This window comes from Mus caroli, unplaced genomic scaffold (genome assembly GCF_978045245.1).
Source record: "Mus caroli unplaced genomic scaffold, Mus_caroli_1 scaffold_12, whole genome shotgun sequence".
In the NCBI taxonomy this organism is placed as follows: Eukaryota; Metazoa; Chordata; class Mammalia; order Rodentia; family Muridae; genus Mus; species Mus caroli.
The window spans coordinates 19,578,204-19,595,429 of record NW_028227267.1 but is presented as its reverse complement, the minus strand read 5'-3'; the positions used below and the strand labels follow the sequence as shown (position 1 = coordinate 19,595,429).

Here is a 17,226-nt window from a genome sequence, read left to right as displayed (position 1 = left end):
TCACATTCACTCCATCAGTTATACAGACCACACTCTCTCCATCACTTGTAATGATCACAATCTCTCAATTCCTTGTACAAACCACACACACTTTCTCTCTATCACTTTTGCTGATCACACTCTCTTTGTCACTTGTACTGACCATACTCTCTCCATTACTTGTACTAACCACACTCTCTCCATCACATATACTGATTACACTCTTTCCATCAATTGTACTGATCACACTCTCTCCATCACTCCTACTTAACACACTTTTCAATATCACCTGTCCTGAACACACTCTCATCATCTCTTGTCTGACAACAGTCCCTCCGTCACTTGTACTGACTACACTCTCTTCATCACTTGTACTGATCACACTCTCTCCATCACTTGTACAGTCCACATTCTCTCTATCACTTGTACTCATCACACTATCTCCATCCCTTCTACTGATCACATACTCTGAATCACTTTTACTAATCACACTCTCTTCATGAGTTGGAATGACTACACACTCTCCATCACTTGAACTGATCACACACTCTCCATCACTTGTAGTGTCCACAAACTCTCCATCACTTGAACTGACCATATTCTCTCTAATTCTTTTACTGATCACACTCTCTCCATCATTTGTCCTCTCCACATTCTCTACATGACTTGTACTGACCACACCCCCCTCCAACAGTTGTACTACCCACACTCTCTCCATCACTTGTACTGATCACACTCTCTCCATCACTTTTACATATCTCACTATCTCCATCATTTGTACTGACCACACTTTCTCCATCACTTGTAATGAACACACACTCTCCATCACTTGTACTGATCACACTCTGCCCATCATTGTACTGATAACACTCTCTCCAACACTTGTACTGACAACAATCTCTATAACTTGTACTTACAACACTTTCTCCACCACTTTTTTTTTAAAATATTTATTTATTTATTATATGTAAGTACACTGTAGCTGTCTTCAGACACTCCAGAAGAGGGCACCAGATCTCGTTACGGATGGTCGTTAGCCACCATGTGGTTGCTAGGATTTGAACTCTGGACCTTTGGAAGAGCAGTCGGGTGCTCTTACCCACTGAGCCATCTCACCAGCCCTCTCCACCACTTTTACTGACCACACTGTCTCCATTACTTGTAATAATCACAACCTATCCATCAGTAATATTGACGACACCCTCTCCATCACTTGTACTGACACCACTCTCTGCATCACTTTTACTGACCACACTCACTACATCCCTAGTAATAACCACACCCTCTCCATGACTTGTATTGACCACACCCTCTCCATAACTTGTATTGACTACACCCTCTCCATCACTTGTACTGTCCAGACTCTCTCCATCACTTGTACTCATCACACCATCTACATCCCTTGTACTGATCACACTTTCTGAATCAATTTTATGGATCACACTCTCTCCATGTGTTGTAATGACCACACACTCTCCATCATTTGTACTGTCCACAATCACTCCATCACTTGAACTGACCACACTCTCTCCATAACTTGTACTGATCACACTTTCTCCATCATTTGTACTGACCACACTTTCTCCATCAATTGTACTGACCACACACTCCCCATCACATGAACTGACAACACTCTCTCCATAACTTGTCCTGATCACGGTCTCTCCATCACTTGTAATGGCCAGCCTCTCTCCATCACTTATACTGACCACCCTCCCTCTATCTCTTGTACTGACCACACACTCTCCATCACTTGTACTTACTGCACTCTCTCCATCACTTGTACATCACTTACACACTCTCTCCATCACCTCCACTGACCACACACTCTCAATCACTTCTACTGATCATACTATCTCCATCCCTTTTACTGACCACACACTCTCCATCACTTGTACTAATTGAACTCTACCCATTACTTGTAAGGATCACACATTCTCTATCACTTGTACTGACCTCCCTCTCGCCACCATTTACTGAAAACTCTCTCTACATCATTTGTACTGAACACACTCTCTCCATCACTTGTACTGATCACACTCTCTCTATTACTTGTTTTGATCACACTCTCTCCATCACTTGGACTGACCACACTCACTCCATCACTTGTACTGACAATCCTCTCTCTATCACTTGTACTGACTACCCTCTCTCCATATCTTGTACTGACACCATCTCTCCATCACTTGTACTTATCACACTCTCTCCATCACTTCTAATGACCACACACTCTCAATCACTTCTACTGATCACATTATCTCCATCACTTTTACTGAGCACACACTCTCCATCACTTGTACTGACCACACTCTCCCAATCACTTGTACTGACAACACTATATTTATCACTTATAATGATCACACACTCTACATCACTTGTTCTGACCACACACTCTCCGTCTCTTGTACTGACCACACTCACTCCAGTTTTTGTACTGACCACACTCTCTCCAACTTTTGTAGTGACCACACTCTCTCCATCCCTTTTACTTACCACGCGGTCTCCATTACTTGTACAGACCCCACTCTCTCCATCACCTGTACTTTCCACACTGTCTCCATCACTTTACTGTTCACACTCTCTCCATCACTTGTACTGATCACACTCTCTCCATAAATTGTCCTGATCATGCTCACTCTATCACTTGTAATGACCAGCCTCTCTCCATCACTTATAATGACCTCCCTCCCTCCATCTCAGGTACTGACCACAAACTCTCCATCACTTCTACTGACAACACCTCCCCATCACTTGAACTGATCACAACCTCTGCATCAGTTGTACTGACCACACTCTCTCCATCACTTGTACCCACCGCACTCTCTCCATCACTTGTACTGATCATACTATCTCCAGGACTTGTACTGACCACCCTCTTGCCATCATTTACTGAAAACACTCTCTCCATTATTTGTACTGAAAAAACTCTCTCTATTACTTGTTTTGATCACACTCTCTCCATCACTTGTACTGACAATCCTCTCTCTATCACTAATACTGACCCCCATCTCTCCATCACTTGTTCTGATCACACTCTCTCCATTACTTTTACTGATCACACTCTCTCCATCACTTGGACTGACCACATTCTCTCCAAAAGTTGTACTGATTCTTGTCTCTCCATCACCTGTACTTACCACACTGTCTCCATCACTTGTACTGATCACACTCTCTCCATCACTTGTGTTGATCCCACTCTCTCCATCTCTTGTACTGATCACACTCTCTCCATCACTTGTGCTACCACCCTTTCTCTATCACTTGTACTGACCAAACTCTCTCCATCACTTGTACTGACCACACTCTCTTCATCACCTGTACTGACCACAGTCTCCATCACTTGTACTGTCCATACACTCTTTATCCCTTGTACTCACCACAATCTGTCTATCCCTTGTACTGATCACACTCTCTCCATCACTTGTACTGATCACACTCTCTCCATTTCTTGTCCTGACCTCACACTCTCCATCAATTTTACTGACCACACTCTGTCCATCACTTGTACTGACTATACTCTCTCCATCACTTGTACTGACCACACTCTCTCCTTCACTTGTACTGATCACACTCCCTCCATTACTTGTGCTAATCACACTCTCTCCTTCACTTGTACTGATCACACTCTCTCCATCCTTTGCATTATCTCATGGTTTTATGTATTTGCTTACTTTCCAAGGTGGTTGAATATAGTGCATGTCAGTTCAGTTCCTGTTCATCTAAAGTAGTTACAGAGTGTGTGTGTGTGTGTGTGTGTGTGTGTGTTTGTTTGTTTGTTTACGTAGTACTTTTATGAAGTAAAAACAAAATTATTTTTATACATTCAATCTTATGTTTTTATGAATTTACATTTTATGAACTTTCCAATTTATATACAATGAGTGAGTTGTGTTTTAATAATCAGAAAAAAATGAAATGTTTTCTTTAAAGCCCCAAATAAGGTTCACCTGTTACAAGAAAGGAAACAAACTCTTCACCTTTGGATCCTTAGCACAGAACTTCATGATGTCCTTCCAGTGTCTGTCAACTGTCTGAAACTGCCGCCCTTCCTCGGGCATCTGCTGCATGATATCCTCTGAGCAGAAGATGGGCTCTAAGTACAGCCACTGAGCTTGCACTTTTAACCATTCATCAATTGTCTCCTGGATCCGAATCAAACGGTCTTCCCAGGCCTTAATAAAAAGTATATTGTACTAAATTCCAGGTTTCAAAAGGAAAAACTATAAATTATTGGGGAGACATATTTAGAATTCCCTATTATTTTAATATCAATACAAAACAATTTACACCTTAAGATCTCTTACAGGAGACTCAACTAGACTTAAAAAAAAACAGTATGAGGTTTCCCCAAATCAATGAAACTCGCTTTGGTAATGATCATAAAGTTATTTCATATCCTCATCTTTCTAGGAATCACTCCAAATCCTAAATGTATATCCTGCTCTACACCAGGGATTATCAACTATGGATGATGCTATTCTACATACCAGGCAACATTTCAGTGTCTGAAATATCATAATGTCTGTGCTATAACAATGTGAGTTATTACATCTAGTAGGAGGAGGGTGCTGTTAATATCTAGTGGATGGAGGCCAGAAATACTGCTAATGTGCTTCAATATGTAGAACAGTCCTCACAACAAAGAATTATTCAGCCCAGGACCAGAGAGATGGTTTATGGATAAAATTAGTCTTCCCAATAAGATTGATGTCTAGAATTTGATGCCTAAAATGGGGGACCATACAGTGGAAGGAGAGAACAAGTCTCTACAAGTTGCCCTCTGACCTTGGCACATGCACTGTGACATCCCTGCATGCACACACATACACAAACACACACAGTAATAAATAAACATATAAAGAAAAAAGGAACATATATATATGTATATATATGTGTGTGTATATATGTGTATATAAGTGTGTGTGTGTGTATATATATATATATATATATATATATATATATATATAGAGAGAGAGAGAGAGAGAGAGAGAATTTTCAGCCCCAAACATCAATAGCTTAAAGTTTAATGATCTTGCTCTAAATCAGCATAGTTTGAAGAGAATTTAAAATAAAGTAAAATAAGCCTCCATATCCTCAGAGATTCCCTAGAGTTAGTAAGTGTGTAGCTTAAGGTCTTTGGTTTGGAGCTTAATCTCTATTTTTTTAAACCATAAAAGAACTTCTAAATTACTCTTCTTAAACAAGAACTTTCTAACATATGTGTGTTATATATATACATGCGTGTGTTCTAACATATATATGTTTCTAACATTTAGAGAAGAGAATAGTTTATGTGTGTGTGTATATATATACATATATATAATTTTTTAAACAAGAAAGGCCAAGCTAGCCAGGTTTATAGGAGCATAACCAGTGTTATGTCCTCCTTGAAAACCACAACTGTTTTCCTCAAATGCTGGCAGCCAAGATCATCTATGAAGCACTGTTAATTCTAAAATTAAATATTTCACATTTTAAAATTAAATCAAAACATTACAATGTACCAAATAAATATGTAAAGTTGTTACTTGTCCGTTAAAAATACAATTAAAAATAATATCTGGTTTTAAAAAACTGCCTTGGTTTAAATCTCAATTCCATCATCTAATAGCTAAGTGAATTTTGGCAAATTTCTCAACCTTAGCTTTCTTATCTATTTAAACAGATAATAACATCTACTATGAAGGTCTGCTGTGGGGATTAAATCAGTTAGTAAATATGAAACCACTAAAACAGTAAATATCGGCATAGTAAATATCAATCAAAACTGGGATCAACAAGTCAGTGATTTCTCTTTTCCTCAATTTAAATAGCCCCCAATTAGAATTCTGATATTATTGTTAGTTACTTATAGGAACTTAAAGGGATAATGCGCCAGTTCATAAGTTGGAGGACAGATCTTTTGACTACAAACATCCTGTCGGGTTGGTTCTTTGTTTCAAATAAAACTGAGGAACTAGGTTAAATCAGCCAAGGCTACCCAGCTCCTTTCCAGGTCATGTAGATTATTTTTTTAATGATATGTAGGGGAATTTCTCTCTGCCACCTTTGAACATTCAATGTATTTCAAAGCATGATATCTATCTATCTATCTATCTATCTATCTATCTACCTACCTACCTCCTGCCTATCTTTTTTAGATAAGGCCTTGTCATATATTCTAGGCTAGCCTCTAACCCTCTAGGTAGCATAGGTTAGATTGGAATACATGTTGATTCCCCTGCCTCATGTTCCTGAGTATTGGGATTATAAACTTTGCTAGGAACAGGTAAGAAGTAATCCCTAATTGTGCATGTAACAAAAATCTGCCTAGATGGCTACCACTACAGTAGATGACTATATTAGAAACATTTATCTCTTCAGAATAAATGTCCACGAATGCACGCACACTTGTACACTCATATGTACATGCACAAGTACATGTGTGTGAATACACACAGCACCAAATTCCCTTACTTTCTTTGTTCAATGTTTTAGGAGTTATCCTCGGTATTTTCCTTACTTTATACAGTTTATAACTCTTTCTTAATCTTTTATCTCCTGGTTGAACTTTTTAGCTTTGTACTCACTAAAGGGCAAAAACACTGGACTTCATTATACTATGAATTATTGTCATAATTTGTATTTTTCCATAGTTACCCATTTCAACAATAAAGAGATATCATTTATTTTTTCTGAAGTGGAAAGTAACTCATTATTTACTTTCATGCTTGTCGTTTACAAATAGAATTAAACAGTGACCCAGGGAACTTTACTGTGAGGCTACAGTGTAATATGTGCTCTGAGCTTTCTAAAATTAGAAATTCCTAAGAATAAAGTTTTTAAATTTTGGTTGCTAAAAACTCTGCTTGCCAGTCTACAGTGTGCACTTAACATGTGTGAGATCAGAATGAACAAGAAAATGTGAGTTTATTCAGCAGCAAGTCTCAGAGGGTGAGAATATTCTAGGTCTAGATAAGATTGTATGGCAGCTAGAAGCTTCCAGGACTAGGACTAGGCCTAGGTTAGCAGAATGAGACAGCAAGCCTCAGAGACAAGTTTTATTGGGAGAACAAAAGTTACATTTATAATTACCGAATAAAAATCTTATAAAATCTGATTTTCTTCTTAAAAGTATTAATCTCTCAAATATTCTGCACGTCAAATTTTTGTTTATTTTTAAAATTTCATAATGCTTTGCCTTTGTATTGTTTACTGTGTGCATACAGTACCCACTGAGGCCAGATGAGGGCATCAGATCCTCTGAAACTGCAGTTGCAGATGGTTATTAACCATCATGTGGATGCTGGGAACCAAGCAAATGCTCTTACCATCACACTCTCTCTTCAGCCTCCTATTGCATGTTAATCTCCAAATGTGTATTTCTGTTTCTCACCACATAAAATACCAAGATTCAGTTATATCACTTGAGTAGACACTTTAAAGCCATCCACAAATATTTATGTGAGAACTTATATGAATTAAGATAGGCATTTTTATAAATGACCAGGAGCTATCATATTTACCATACCTTGATCTCATTTTCAAATGGTTTGATAAAAGGTGAGCCTCTCATTGTCTGAGTTTTTATAATTTGATCATCAAGAATTGCCTGAATCTCGTCCACTGAAGAAAGGATACCAATTCCAGTATCACGATACAGACTTATATGAAAAGAAATATCATCCCAAGTTGCTATCATAGCATTCATGGACCTCTCTAAGGAAAATTCCTGAAAGGGAGAAATGCAAAAAGACTAAGATGATCAAAATAAGAGTGGGGTGGGGGTTGGGGACAGGATGATGAAAAAAAGGGAACTTATTCAATTTTTCTGGGTAACTCACTAAGCATTGGGCATATACCATAATCTTCATAACTGTCTGTGTGTGTCTGCCTGATGTCTGTCTATTATCTATCTATCTATCTATCTATCTATCTATCTATCTATCTATCTAAGAGGGGGCTTTTTTAATTATTTAAAAGTTCTTTTGAGAGGCTATGGGCCTAGGATAAAACCAAACACTACTGCTTTGCTTAAGGAATGTAACAATAAAATGACATTCTGCTACACTCATAGGTCAGTGCCTTGCTCAACCACCACCAGAGATGCTCCCTCCTGTAGTAGATATTGCACGAAAATTTTCTATTTTCAATTAAAAATAGAAAAAATATTACTAAGAAAAATGAAGGTTTTTAAAAAAAATTTTAGTTACTATGAAAACTGTTAAAATGGACAACAGAATAAAATACTCACTGTATTATCTCTGAAGTGGCCTTTTGCAGATAGCCTGTGACTTGAAGTTTTCTGCTTATTCTAAGAACCCTCTCTAAAGCCATACTGGGAATACACACACACACACACACACACACACACACACACACACACACACCATATCCATCCACCCAGGATTCTTAATGGAATAATCATACACCAATACTAGTATCAACCACCAACTGTATCAGAATGTGGCAGAATTAGGCGGATGTCAAAGGAGCAGTTTCTAGTCTGCATTTCAGAGAGGCAAGATCATGTTTATGTCATGGAAGGGTTGTCTTCAATCATCACCCACTCCCTCTCTCTTCCCATTGCTATCCTGCACTGTATACATTACACCAAGACAGAGCTGTGACTGGCAGAGGACGAAGCCCTCAAGGGTTTCACTTTATCCACATGCTTACCTTACTTGCACCAGCACTTATGACTTCAAAACTTTCTAAATATGGAGAAAGGTTTAATTTTAAAACTTTTCTCAGTGTAGTTCCAGAATCTGGAGTCAAGTCATACCCCACAATTTCTGACATCTGTTTCCAGTGACGAGCTCTCATTCCTGGATTGCACAGGATGGAGACTGTAGGGATATATTCCTAAGGATGAACACAAACAAGAATGTCATTTGACTTCCATACAGATGGTTGATAATAGGGAGATTGAATTTCTTCAAATTACTTGAGCACAACCAAAACATCAACTAGATTTAGAGGAAAGGAAGAAGGAACAAAAGTACTCCAAAGTTCATTGGCAATGTTAGGCATATAAAATAATCAAGAAATTACCAAAGTAAGAATTAATAAGAAAAAAATTCCGCCGGGCGGTGGTGGTGCACGCCTTTAATCCCAGCACTCCGGAGGCAGAGGCAGGTGGATTTCTGAGTTCGAGGCCAGCCTGGTCTACAAAGTGAGTTCCAGGACAGCCAGGACTACACAGAGAAACCCTGTCTCGAACCCCCCCCCCCCAAAAAAAAAACGAAAAGAAAAAAATTCCATGAACCTTAGTATCACAAAAAACAAAGGACTTAATAACAAATTTAAGAAATGTGGAGGACTACATAATAAAATTTACAAATATAATTTTAAAAGAAATAGAGATCTAAATAATTGGAAAGGTGCTTCCATGCTGGAAGAATAAATTATGTTAAGGACAGAGTAGAGGAGGGATATGAGGAAAGAATAATCAGTACTACAAACCTTTTAAAACAGTTGCCTAAAAACATACCACTGTGGGGCTTTCTAAAATACACACACACACACACACACACACACACACACACACACACATATTTAAAGAGTTTAGATGTAGTTACTCTATATCAGGGTAACAATTCCCTCCTCTAAACACCACAGGACAACACATGAAAAGTCAGGAATAGGTTTCCTCTCTACCATAGACACCCCCCCCCCCAAATATTACATCTGTCTTAGTTTGGGTTTTACTGCTGTGAACAGACACCATGACCAAGGCAACTCTTATAACGATAACATTTAATTGAAGCTGGCTTACAGATTCAGAGGTTCAGTCCATTATCAAGGAAGGAACATGGTAGCATCCAGGCAGGCATGGGGCAAGAGGAGCTGAGAGTTCTACATCTTCATCCAAAGACAGACAAGAGAAGACTGGCTTCCAGGAAGTTAGAATGAGGATCTTAAAGCCCATGTCCACAATGACACACTTCCTCCAACAAGGCCACACCTCCTAATAGTGCCATTCCTTGGGCAAAGCATATTCAAAGCATCACAATAGGCTATTGTCATTGCTCTTACTTGCCCTCCAGAACCTTATTGCTGAAGATACCACACACTTGGGTCACAGAACATGGAGAAATAAAGCAGATACTGACCCAGATAAGTCATACCTAATGGCTAGTTTTTCTAATGCTAGAAGGTGCTAATGTATGCTGCCAGAGGACAAAAGGAATTCAATCTTATCCAGCTGTGAGTCCTGTGAGCTACAACAACTGCCCTGGTAAGATAAACCCTCTTGTGCAATAGTAACGTTTAAATGTTATGGAGTAGTCATGGGAGTTCAGTCACTTCTGATTGAACATAGTGCCCACTGTACACAGTGGGAACCATGCTTGGTACCATGGTCAAGGCTAAAAAGCTGTGGCCAGAGAGGCCATAGTCCCTAGAGAGAGAACATACTAGTGTTACTCTGCAAAATGGGCACAGTATTAAATTGAGTCCTAAGAACTTAATGTTACATCCATAGATTAATGGATCTCTCAAACCTCATCAGAGGAGCTTCTTTTTGTAGTAGATGATAATTAACACAGAGACTACACCTGAGCAAGGTACAGAGAGCAAAGACTGGAGTAATCAACCCTAAATGGAATATCGCTGTCACACCCTATCTTCGCAAGGCCCTAACGTCATGATAGAAGAGTGGATGGGAAGATGGCAAGACCAGGGGCAGTGGATGACTCTAAGGAAACACAGTTTTCTGGACATAACAGGAAGGTAGTTGCACGTATAAACTTAATAGTAGCTGTAATAGCATGTACAAGACCTGTGCAAGCCCAAGCAGGATGAAATCCCACCAGTGGATGAGGATGGTGGCCATAAAGTCCCATTTCTGATTAGGAGCTATTGTTTATAGATAATTGCTGAGAGAGGAAGAGTCAGTTTTCTTTAAAGGTGTAGCCCCTGGTAGATCAATCTTGTTGTAGTGGATGGACACACACCCAAGAGTATAGGCAGCACAAATTGCACACTATGAAGGCACAAAGTTGGATGCATACGGAAGGGGAGAGAATGGATCTGGAAGGATCTTGGGGTGAATGTAATCAAAATACAAGGTATGAATGTTCTAATACATTCTCTACTGTTACAATAAACCAATGACCAAAAATAACTTGGGGAAGAAAGCATTTATTTGACTTACAGGATACAGACCATCATTGAGGGAAGCCAAGACATGAACCTAGAGGTAGGAACTGAAGCAGAGCTTGTGGAAACATGCTGCTTGCTGGCTTGTTCTCCCTGGCTTGCTCAGCTACTTTCTTTTACAACCTAGGCTTACCTGCACAGGGTTGGTGCCCCCTACAGTGGTCTGAGTCCTCCTACATCAATTATCTGTCGATGTAATACCCCTACAATCATGCCCACATGCCAGTCTGATAGAGGCAGTTCTCCACAATTGAAATTCCTTCTTCCCAAACACATCTAAATTTGTGTCACGTGGACAAAAAATAATCAGAACAATTAAATTTGCAACTATATAGTTAATAAATAGTTAAATAAATAGTTAATAAAACTATTTATAAAAGATTAAATCGTCCTAAGATAATAGTACTATATGGTCTATAAATTTAATCCCTATCTTAGCGACTTTTCTATTGCTGTGAAAAAACACTGCAACCAAGGCAACTTATAAAAGCAATCACTTAATTCAGGTGCAGTTTCAGAGAATTAAGAGTCTGTGATGGCAGAGTGAAGGAACAGCTAAGAGCTCATATCCTGATCCACAACCAGGAGGAAAAGGGAGACCACTAGAAATCCCAGGAGTGTTCTGAAACCTGAAACCACCACCACCACCACCACCACCATAGCACACCTCCTTCAAAAGGCCATACCTTCCAATCTTTCCCAAAGGGTTCCATTAACTGAGGACTATGAACCTATTGTGGGCTATTCTCATTCAAATTACTACAATCCCCATCCAAACCCCAGCAGAAATCCACAAGCAGATTGGGAAAATGTAAGTTAATGAGAATTGCCTCAGCAAATTTCAAAAAGAACAAAGTTGGGGGACTCACACTTCCCAATTTCAAAACATATTATAAAAAATTACATAATAACTTTTGGAGCCCATCCTAGTCAGAGAGGTAAATATACTAACTTCAGATCTCCACCTATCCCTCGTCTTCTCCAACCAATCCCCCAGTCTTATCCCAGTTTGCTGCAGACCAACTACTGCTGCCTTACCTTCCTCTCTTCTGCCCCTGCCTAAATCCACTCCACTTCTGCCCTGTGCTCCAATAGAGATCACTTAGCCCTCCTCCTTCAACTTTCCTTCCTCCTTCATCACTTAATCCTGGCCCTCAACTCTGGCAGGTATTTTCTAGAAACCTACAGGCCACTATGACCAGGGAGGCAAGTAGGCTAACTACAGATCTATTCTTCTCTTCTAGATAAAATTCTCTAGTCTTCTTCCCAGTTCTGTAGCTGACCACCTGTTACAGCCTCCCTTGTCCCCACCTCTATCTCCAATGGATCACAGAGATCTTCCCCTCCAAATTTCTTCACCCCTACTCATTGCTTTATCCCAGTTCCCAACTCCAGTAAGCATTCCCTGGGAGCCATGCTCTGACCAGGGAAGCTTGCAGTCTAACAGTGGATCTTCACCTCTCCCTCCTCTTTTCTAGTTCCCCAGTCTTGTTCCCATCTCTGTAGCAGACCACCTCCTGTGGCCTACACCTACCCCTGCTGCATTCCCAATGGATTATGTAGAGCTCCACTAACCTTCCTCCTCCCTCATCCTGTTATTCCAACCCAACTCCAGCAGGCATTCTCTGAGAACCTGGCAGCCAAGTCAGCCAGAGAAGCAAGGAAGCCAGCTATGGATCTTCACTCTCCATCCTCTCCTACATATCCAATCCTCCAGTCTCAATCCCAGCTCTGTAGCAATCTCTCTGTTGTGGCCTCTCCTCATTTTCTGTCATCATTCCCAGGAAATTTAGCAGATCCTGGTGGAACAGATTCTGCTCTGCTGTGGACATCCTCAGACCCTGCTCTCCTAGCCTGCTCACCATTCCTAAGTGTTAGCTCCCAATATCTAGGAAGACATTTTACACAGAATCCTCAGGGGCCACACCTATCAGGATCACAGAAGAATTTCCTACTGGGCAACACACAGCTAGCACGCTTTCTTAAACAGAGAGGACAACAGAAACCATGGATCAAAACACTTGCCCACCAGAGACAAGACCAGATATCAACACCTTGAATTACAACCCTCCCAAATGCAGATGCCTAGATGTTAGCATGAAAACACAATAACAGCAAGGATAATATGTCTTCACTAAAGCCCAGCAACCTTAACACAGTATGCTTCAATTACTGCAATACAACTAAAGCAGAAGACAGAAACCTTAAATTAGCCTTTATGATAGAATATTCTGAATAAATCCCTTAAAGAAATCTATGAAACACAAACAGTAAAAGAAAATAAACAAAACAGTTCAAGACCTGAAAGTGGTAATGGAATCAATAAAGAAAACCAAAACTGAGGGAAACTGGACATGAAAAATTTAGGATTTCAAACAGGAACCTTAAAGGCAAGCCTCACCAACAGAATACAAGAGATGAAAAAAATGAACGCCAAGCAATAAAAGACATGGTAGAAGAAATGGATACCTTTGTCAAAGAAAACATAAAATCATTTTTTTTAATGCTGGCATAAAACATCTAAAAAATCTGGCACACTATGAAAAGACCAAATCTAAGAAAGACAGAAATAGAGGAAGGAGAAGAAAACCAGTGAAAGGCATAAAAAATATTTTCAACAAAATCATAGAAAAAAATTTTTTCTAACTTAAAGGAAATGCCTCTCAAGGTACAAGAAGCATACAGAGCACCACAAGTACTAGATCAGAAAAGACATTCTCCTTGGCACATAATAATCAGAACGGCAAATAAACAGAATAAGAAAGAGCTACATTAAGAGCTACAACAAGAAAATACAGATGTAGTAGACCTATTAGCATTAGTCTTCTCAGTGAAGACTCAAAAAGCCAGATGGGCCTGGACAGATGTCCTTCAGAATCTAAGAGACTACAAATACCAGCCCAGACTACTATACCCGCAAAACTTTCAGTTATAATAGATGAAGAAAATGAAACATTTCATGATAAAACAAACTTTAAGCAACATTTATTTACAAATAGAGCCCTACAGAAGGCACTAAAAGGAAACCTCCAACCTAAAGAGGTAGAACACACTCAAGAAAACACCAAAACAAATTCCAAAAGAAGGGAAACACACACACACACAACACCACAAAAACAAAACACCAGGAATCAACAAACACTGCTCATTGATATCTCTCAACACCAACCAGTGGTCTGTGCTGCAACTCTAAGATGCTAGATCACTATACCTTGCAAAACTTTTAATCACCATCGATGGAGAAAATAAGATATTCTATAGTAAAGTCAAATGTAAACAATATCTCCCTACAAATGCAGTCATACAGAATGTGCTAAAAGGAAAACTACATCCTACCGAGATTAACTACAGACTAACAAAATGGATGCAAAAACATGATCCATCCTGATGTTTCATCTAAAAAACACACTTTGACATCAAGGCTAGATATTACCTCAGGGTTAAAGGTTGGAAAAAGATATTCCAAGCTAATGGACCCAAGAAACAAGCTGGGACAGGCACTTTAATATCTAACAAAATAGACTTCAAAACCAAAACTCAGCAAAGAGACGGGGAAGAACCCTACATACTCAGCAGAGGAAAAATCCACCAAGAGGACATTTCCATTCTTAACATCATGTGGCAAATACAAGAGCACCCAAGTTTGTAAGAGAAACACTGCTACAGCTCAAATAACATATTTACCTTCACACATTGATAGTAGGAGACGTCAATACTCAAGTCTCAGCAACAAAAAGATCATCCAGACAAAAACTAAACATAGAAATTGCTAGAGCTGACTGATGTAAAGAAAAAAAGCAGGGAGGGGAGGTGGTGGTTGTGGTGCTGCACATAACAGATATTTACAGAACATTTTACACAAACACAAAAAAGAAGTTGAACAAGGTATCTAGAAATGGAAAGATCTTCCATGTTCATGATTTGATGGGATTAATATAGTAAAAATGGCAATCCTGACAAAAGCAATCTACAAGTTCAATGCAACCCCCATCACAACTTCAACACGATTCTTCACAGATCCTAGAAGGCCAATTTTCAGCTTCATGATAAGGCCCTATTCTGAAGACACAATGCATTTCAGTTGTAGGATATATATCAAGTTGGAACTGACTGGAAAATTTCCTCCATGCTGGCTAGCATTCATAGTGATGGAAAGTACTATGCAGGCTGCTGGGGAAGAGAAGACATTGGTGATGTTACCTAGTGCTGGACCCTGCATGCTACAATACTGACCTACCAGGCAAGATGTGCTTACAGGTGCAATGGTGACATGAAGGTTATTGGGATAATCAACTACATACTGATGCTTCACAGAAGGGAGCCAATGCCTGGTACTGTAACTGTAGTGACAAGCCCAAGGCTCAAGAGGTCATAGGCTCTAGAGGGGAACACCATTACTGTTGTTCCATTAAATATACAGATCAAACTGCCTTCTAAATAGCTATGTATAGACCTGTAGATTAGTATTGCTCTCATCTAGGCAAAGAAGTGTCTATCTTTGGTGGGCAGCAGTTAATGCAGAGACTGCCAGAGTGCTAAGAATTAAGTTCTTATTGAGTGCTTAGAGCTAAATGGAACCTCTTTTTCACATACCTGCCTTGGGCTCAGGGAACATTGTAGAAAGAATAGTGTTAAGAATATAAGAGCCAGCAGAAGGAAAGAAGCCTGTGAAATGCTTTCTTGGAGATATAACATAATTGTCATGAATTGCTGTAGCTACTTGTTACCTGTTCGAGGCCTGCTCAATATCAAGTGAACAAGATTAGGTAACATTCCAGAGGGCATCACTAATTGGACTTTTGGTTTTGTTTTTGTTTTTAAAGGAGAAGACCTGAAGGAAGAACAGTATGGGCCAGGAGCCAGGATGGGGCTTATACGTCTAATCACAGCGCTGCCATTGTGAGCCCAGTCCATGCTACACAGTGAACAGACTAAGCAGGGAGTACAGAATGACCTTGTCTCAGTAAAAAAGGGCAAAAGATCTAAAAAGGAATTTCTCCAAAGAAGGCGTGAAAATGGCCTATATGCTCATGAGAAGATATTCAGCCTTCAGGTAGATGCAAGTCAAAACCAGGTGATTCCACTTCATACTCACTAGAGTGGCCAAAGTACCAAAGATGACCACGGCAAGTGTAAAGTGCGTTACCCAGCAAGCAGCAAGCTCCTTTTTCCTCTCATGTGACCCATGGGAATGCTACTAAGCTGACTCCACAGTACCAGAGGGACTGTGGGCACAAGTAAAGCACAGAAAACCCAAAGAAGGAGAAACAGAGATTAATTACATAAAAAAATAGATGTTATGATCACTCTTATAGTAACAATTTTAACAACTTATGATATTCAAGGTAAATTAAGCAAAACAAGGGAGTCATAGCACATGCTACGTGTTACAGAAAGTAAGATAATATATTCAGAGTTATATATGTAATGATGTCTGAAAATACTTGGGAAAGTGCTACCACTGACCATCTGAGAAATGGAGATGAGAGATATGAGAGGAGAGTTTGCAGATCATCACTTTTGGACCAGGAACTGTATCAAACATTGAAAGTAATCCTTACACAGTTTACTACTTTTATAATGAGGCAACTCCTCCAACCACTGGAAGCGTATGACTCGGATAGGGCAGAACTTCAGTCACATCACAGACCTGTAGCCTGGGCACACTAGCTACACACTTGGTATCTCCACTAGAACCACTGGTGCATTATTCGCTTTATAAAGGAAGGATGTGACAGCTAGTGTGGCAGTCTGTGCCTGTAATTCTAGCACTAGAGAGGTAAAACAGGGAGATCATGAAGTTGAGGTCAGCCTGAGCTACATGAGTTCCCGGCCAGGATGGGCTGCATGATAAAACGGATGACATGGGTTCGATTCCAAAACCTACATGGAGGAAGGAGAAAACTCACTCCTGTGTGTTGTTGTTTGGCTTCTACACACATGTAAGGCATGCATGTGCATTCACAGGAAGATGCACCTGAGCAATGACAACCACAGTGGTCCTCTAGTCTCTACACATGTGCGTGGATGGATGCCTGCACATAAACATGCTCCTCCATACACGAGCGCACAGTAAACACATGTGTGGGTACAAGTGCATACACA

General features: G+C 39.7%; 1 protein-coding gene across 1 annotated transcript in view; it reads right to left on the bottom strand.

Moving 5' to 3' along the window:
- The window catches only part of Dnah12 (dynein axonemal heavy chain 12), a 200,387-nt gene that overhangs the window by 155,697 nt on the left and 27,464 nt on the right, over positions 1 to 17,226 (bottom strand). The window contains exons 18-20 of the mRNA XM_085828463.1: positions 8,638 to 8,823; positions 7,490 to 7,690; positions 3,957 to 4,151 (exon numbers count right to left, since the gene is read on the bottom strand). Of these exons, the coding sequence (XP_085684589.1) occupies positions 3,957 to 4,151; positions 7,490 to 7,690; positions 8,638 to 8,823 (582 nt within the window). The remainder of the gene's footprint in view (positions 1 to 3,956; positions 4,152 to 7,489; positions 7,691 to 8,637; positions 8,824 to 17,226) is intronic.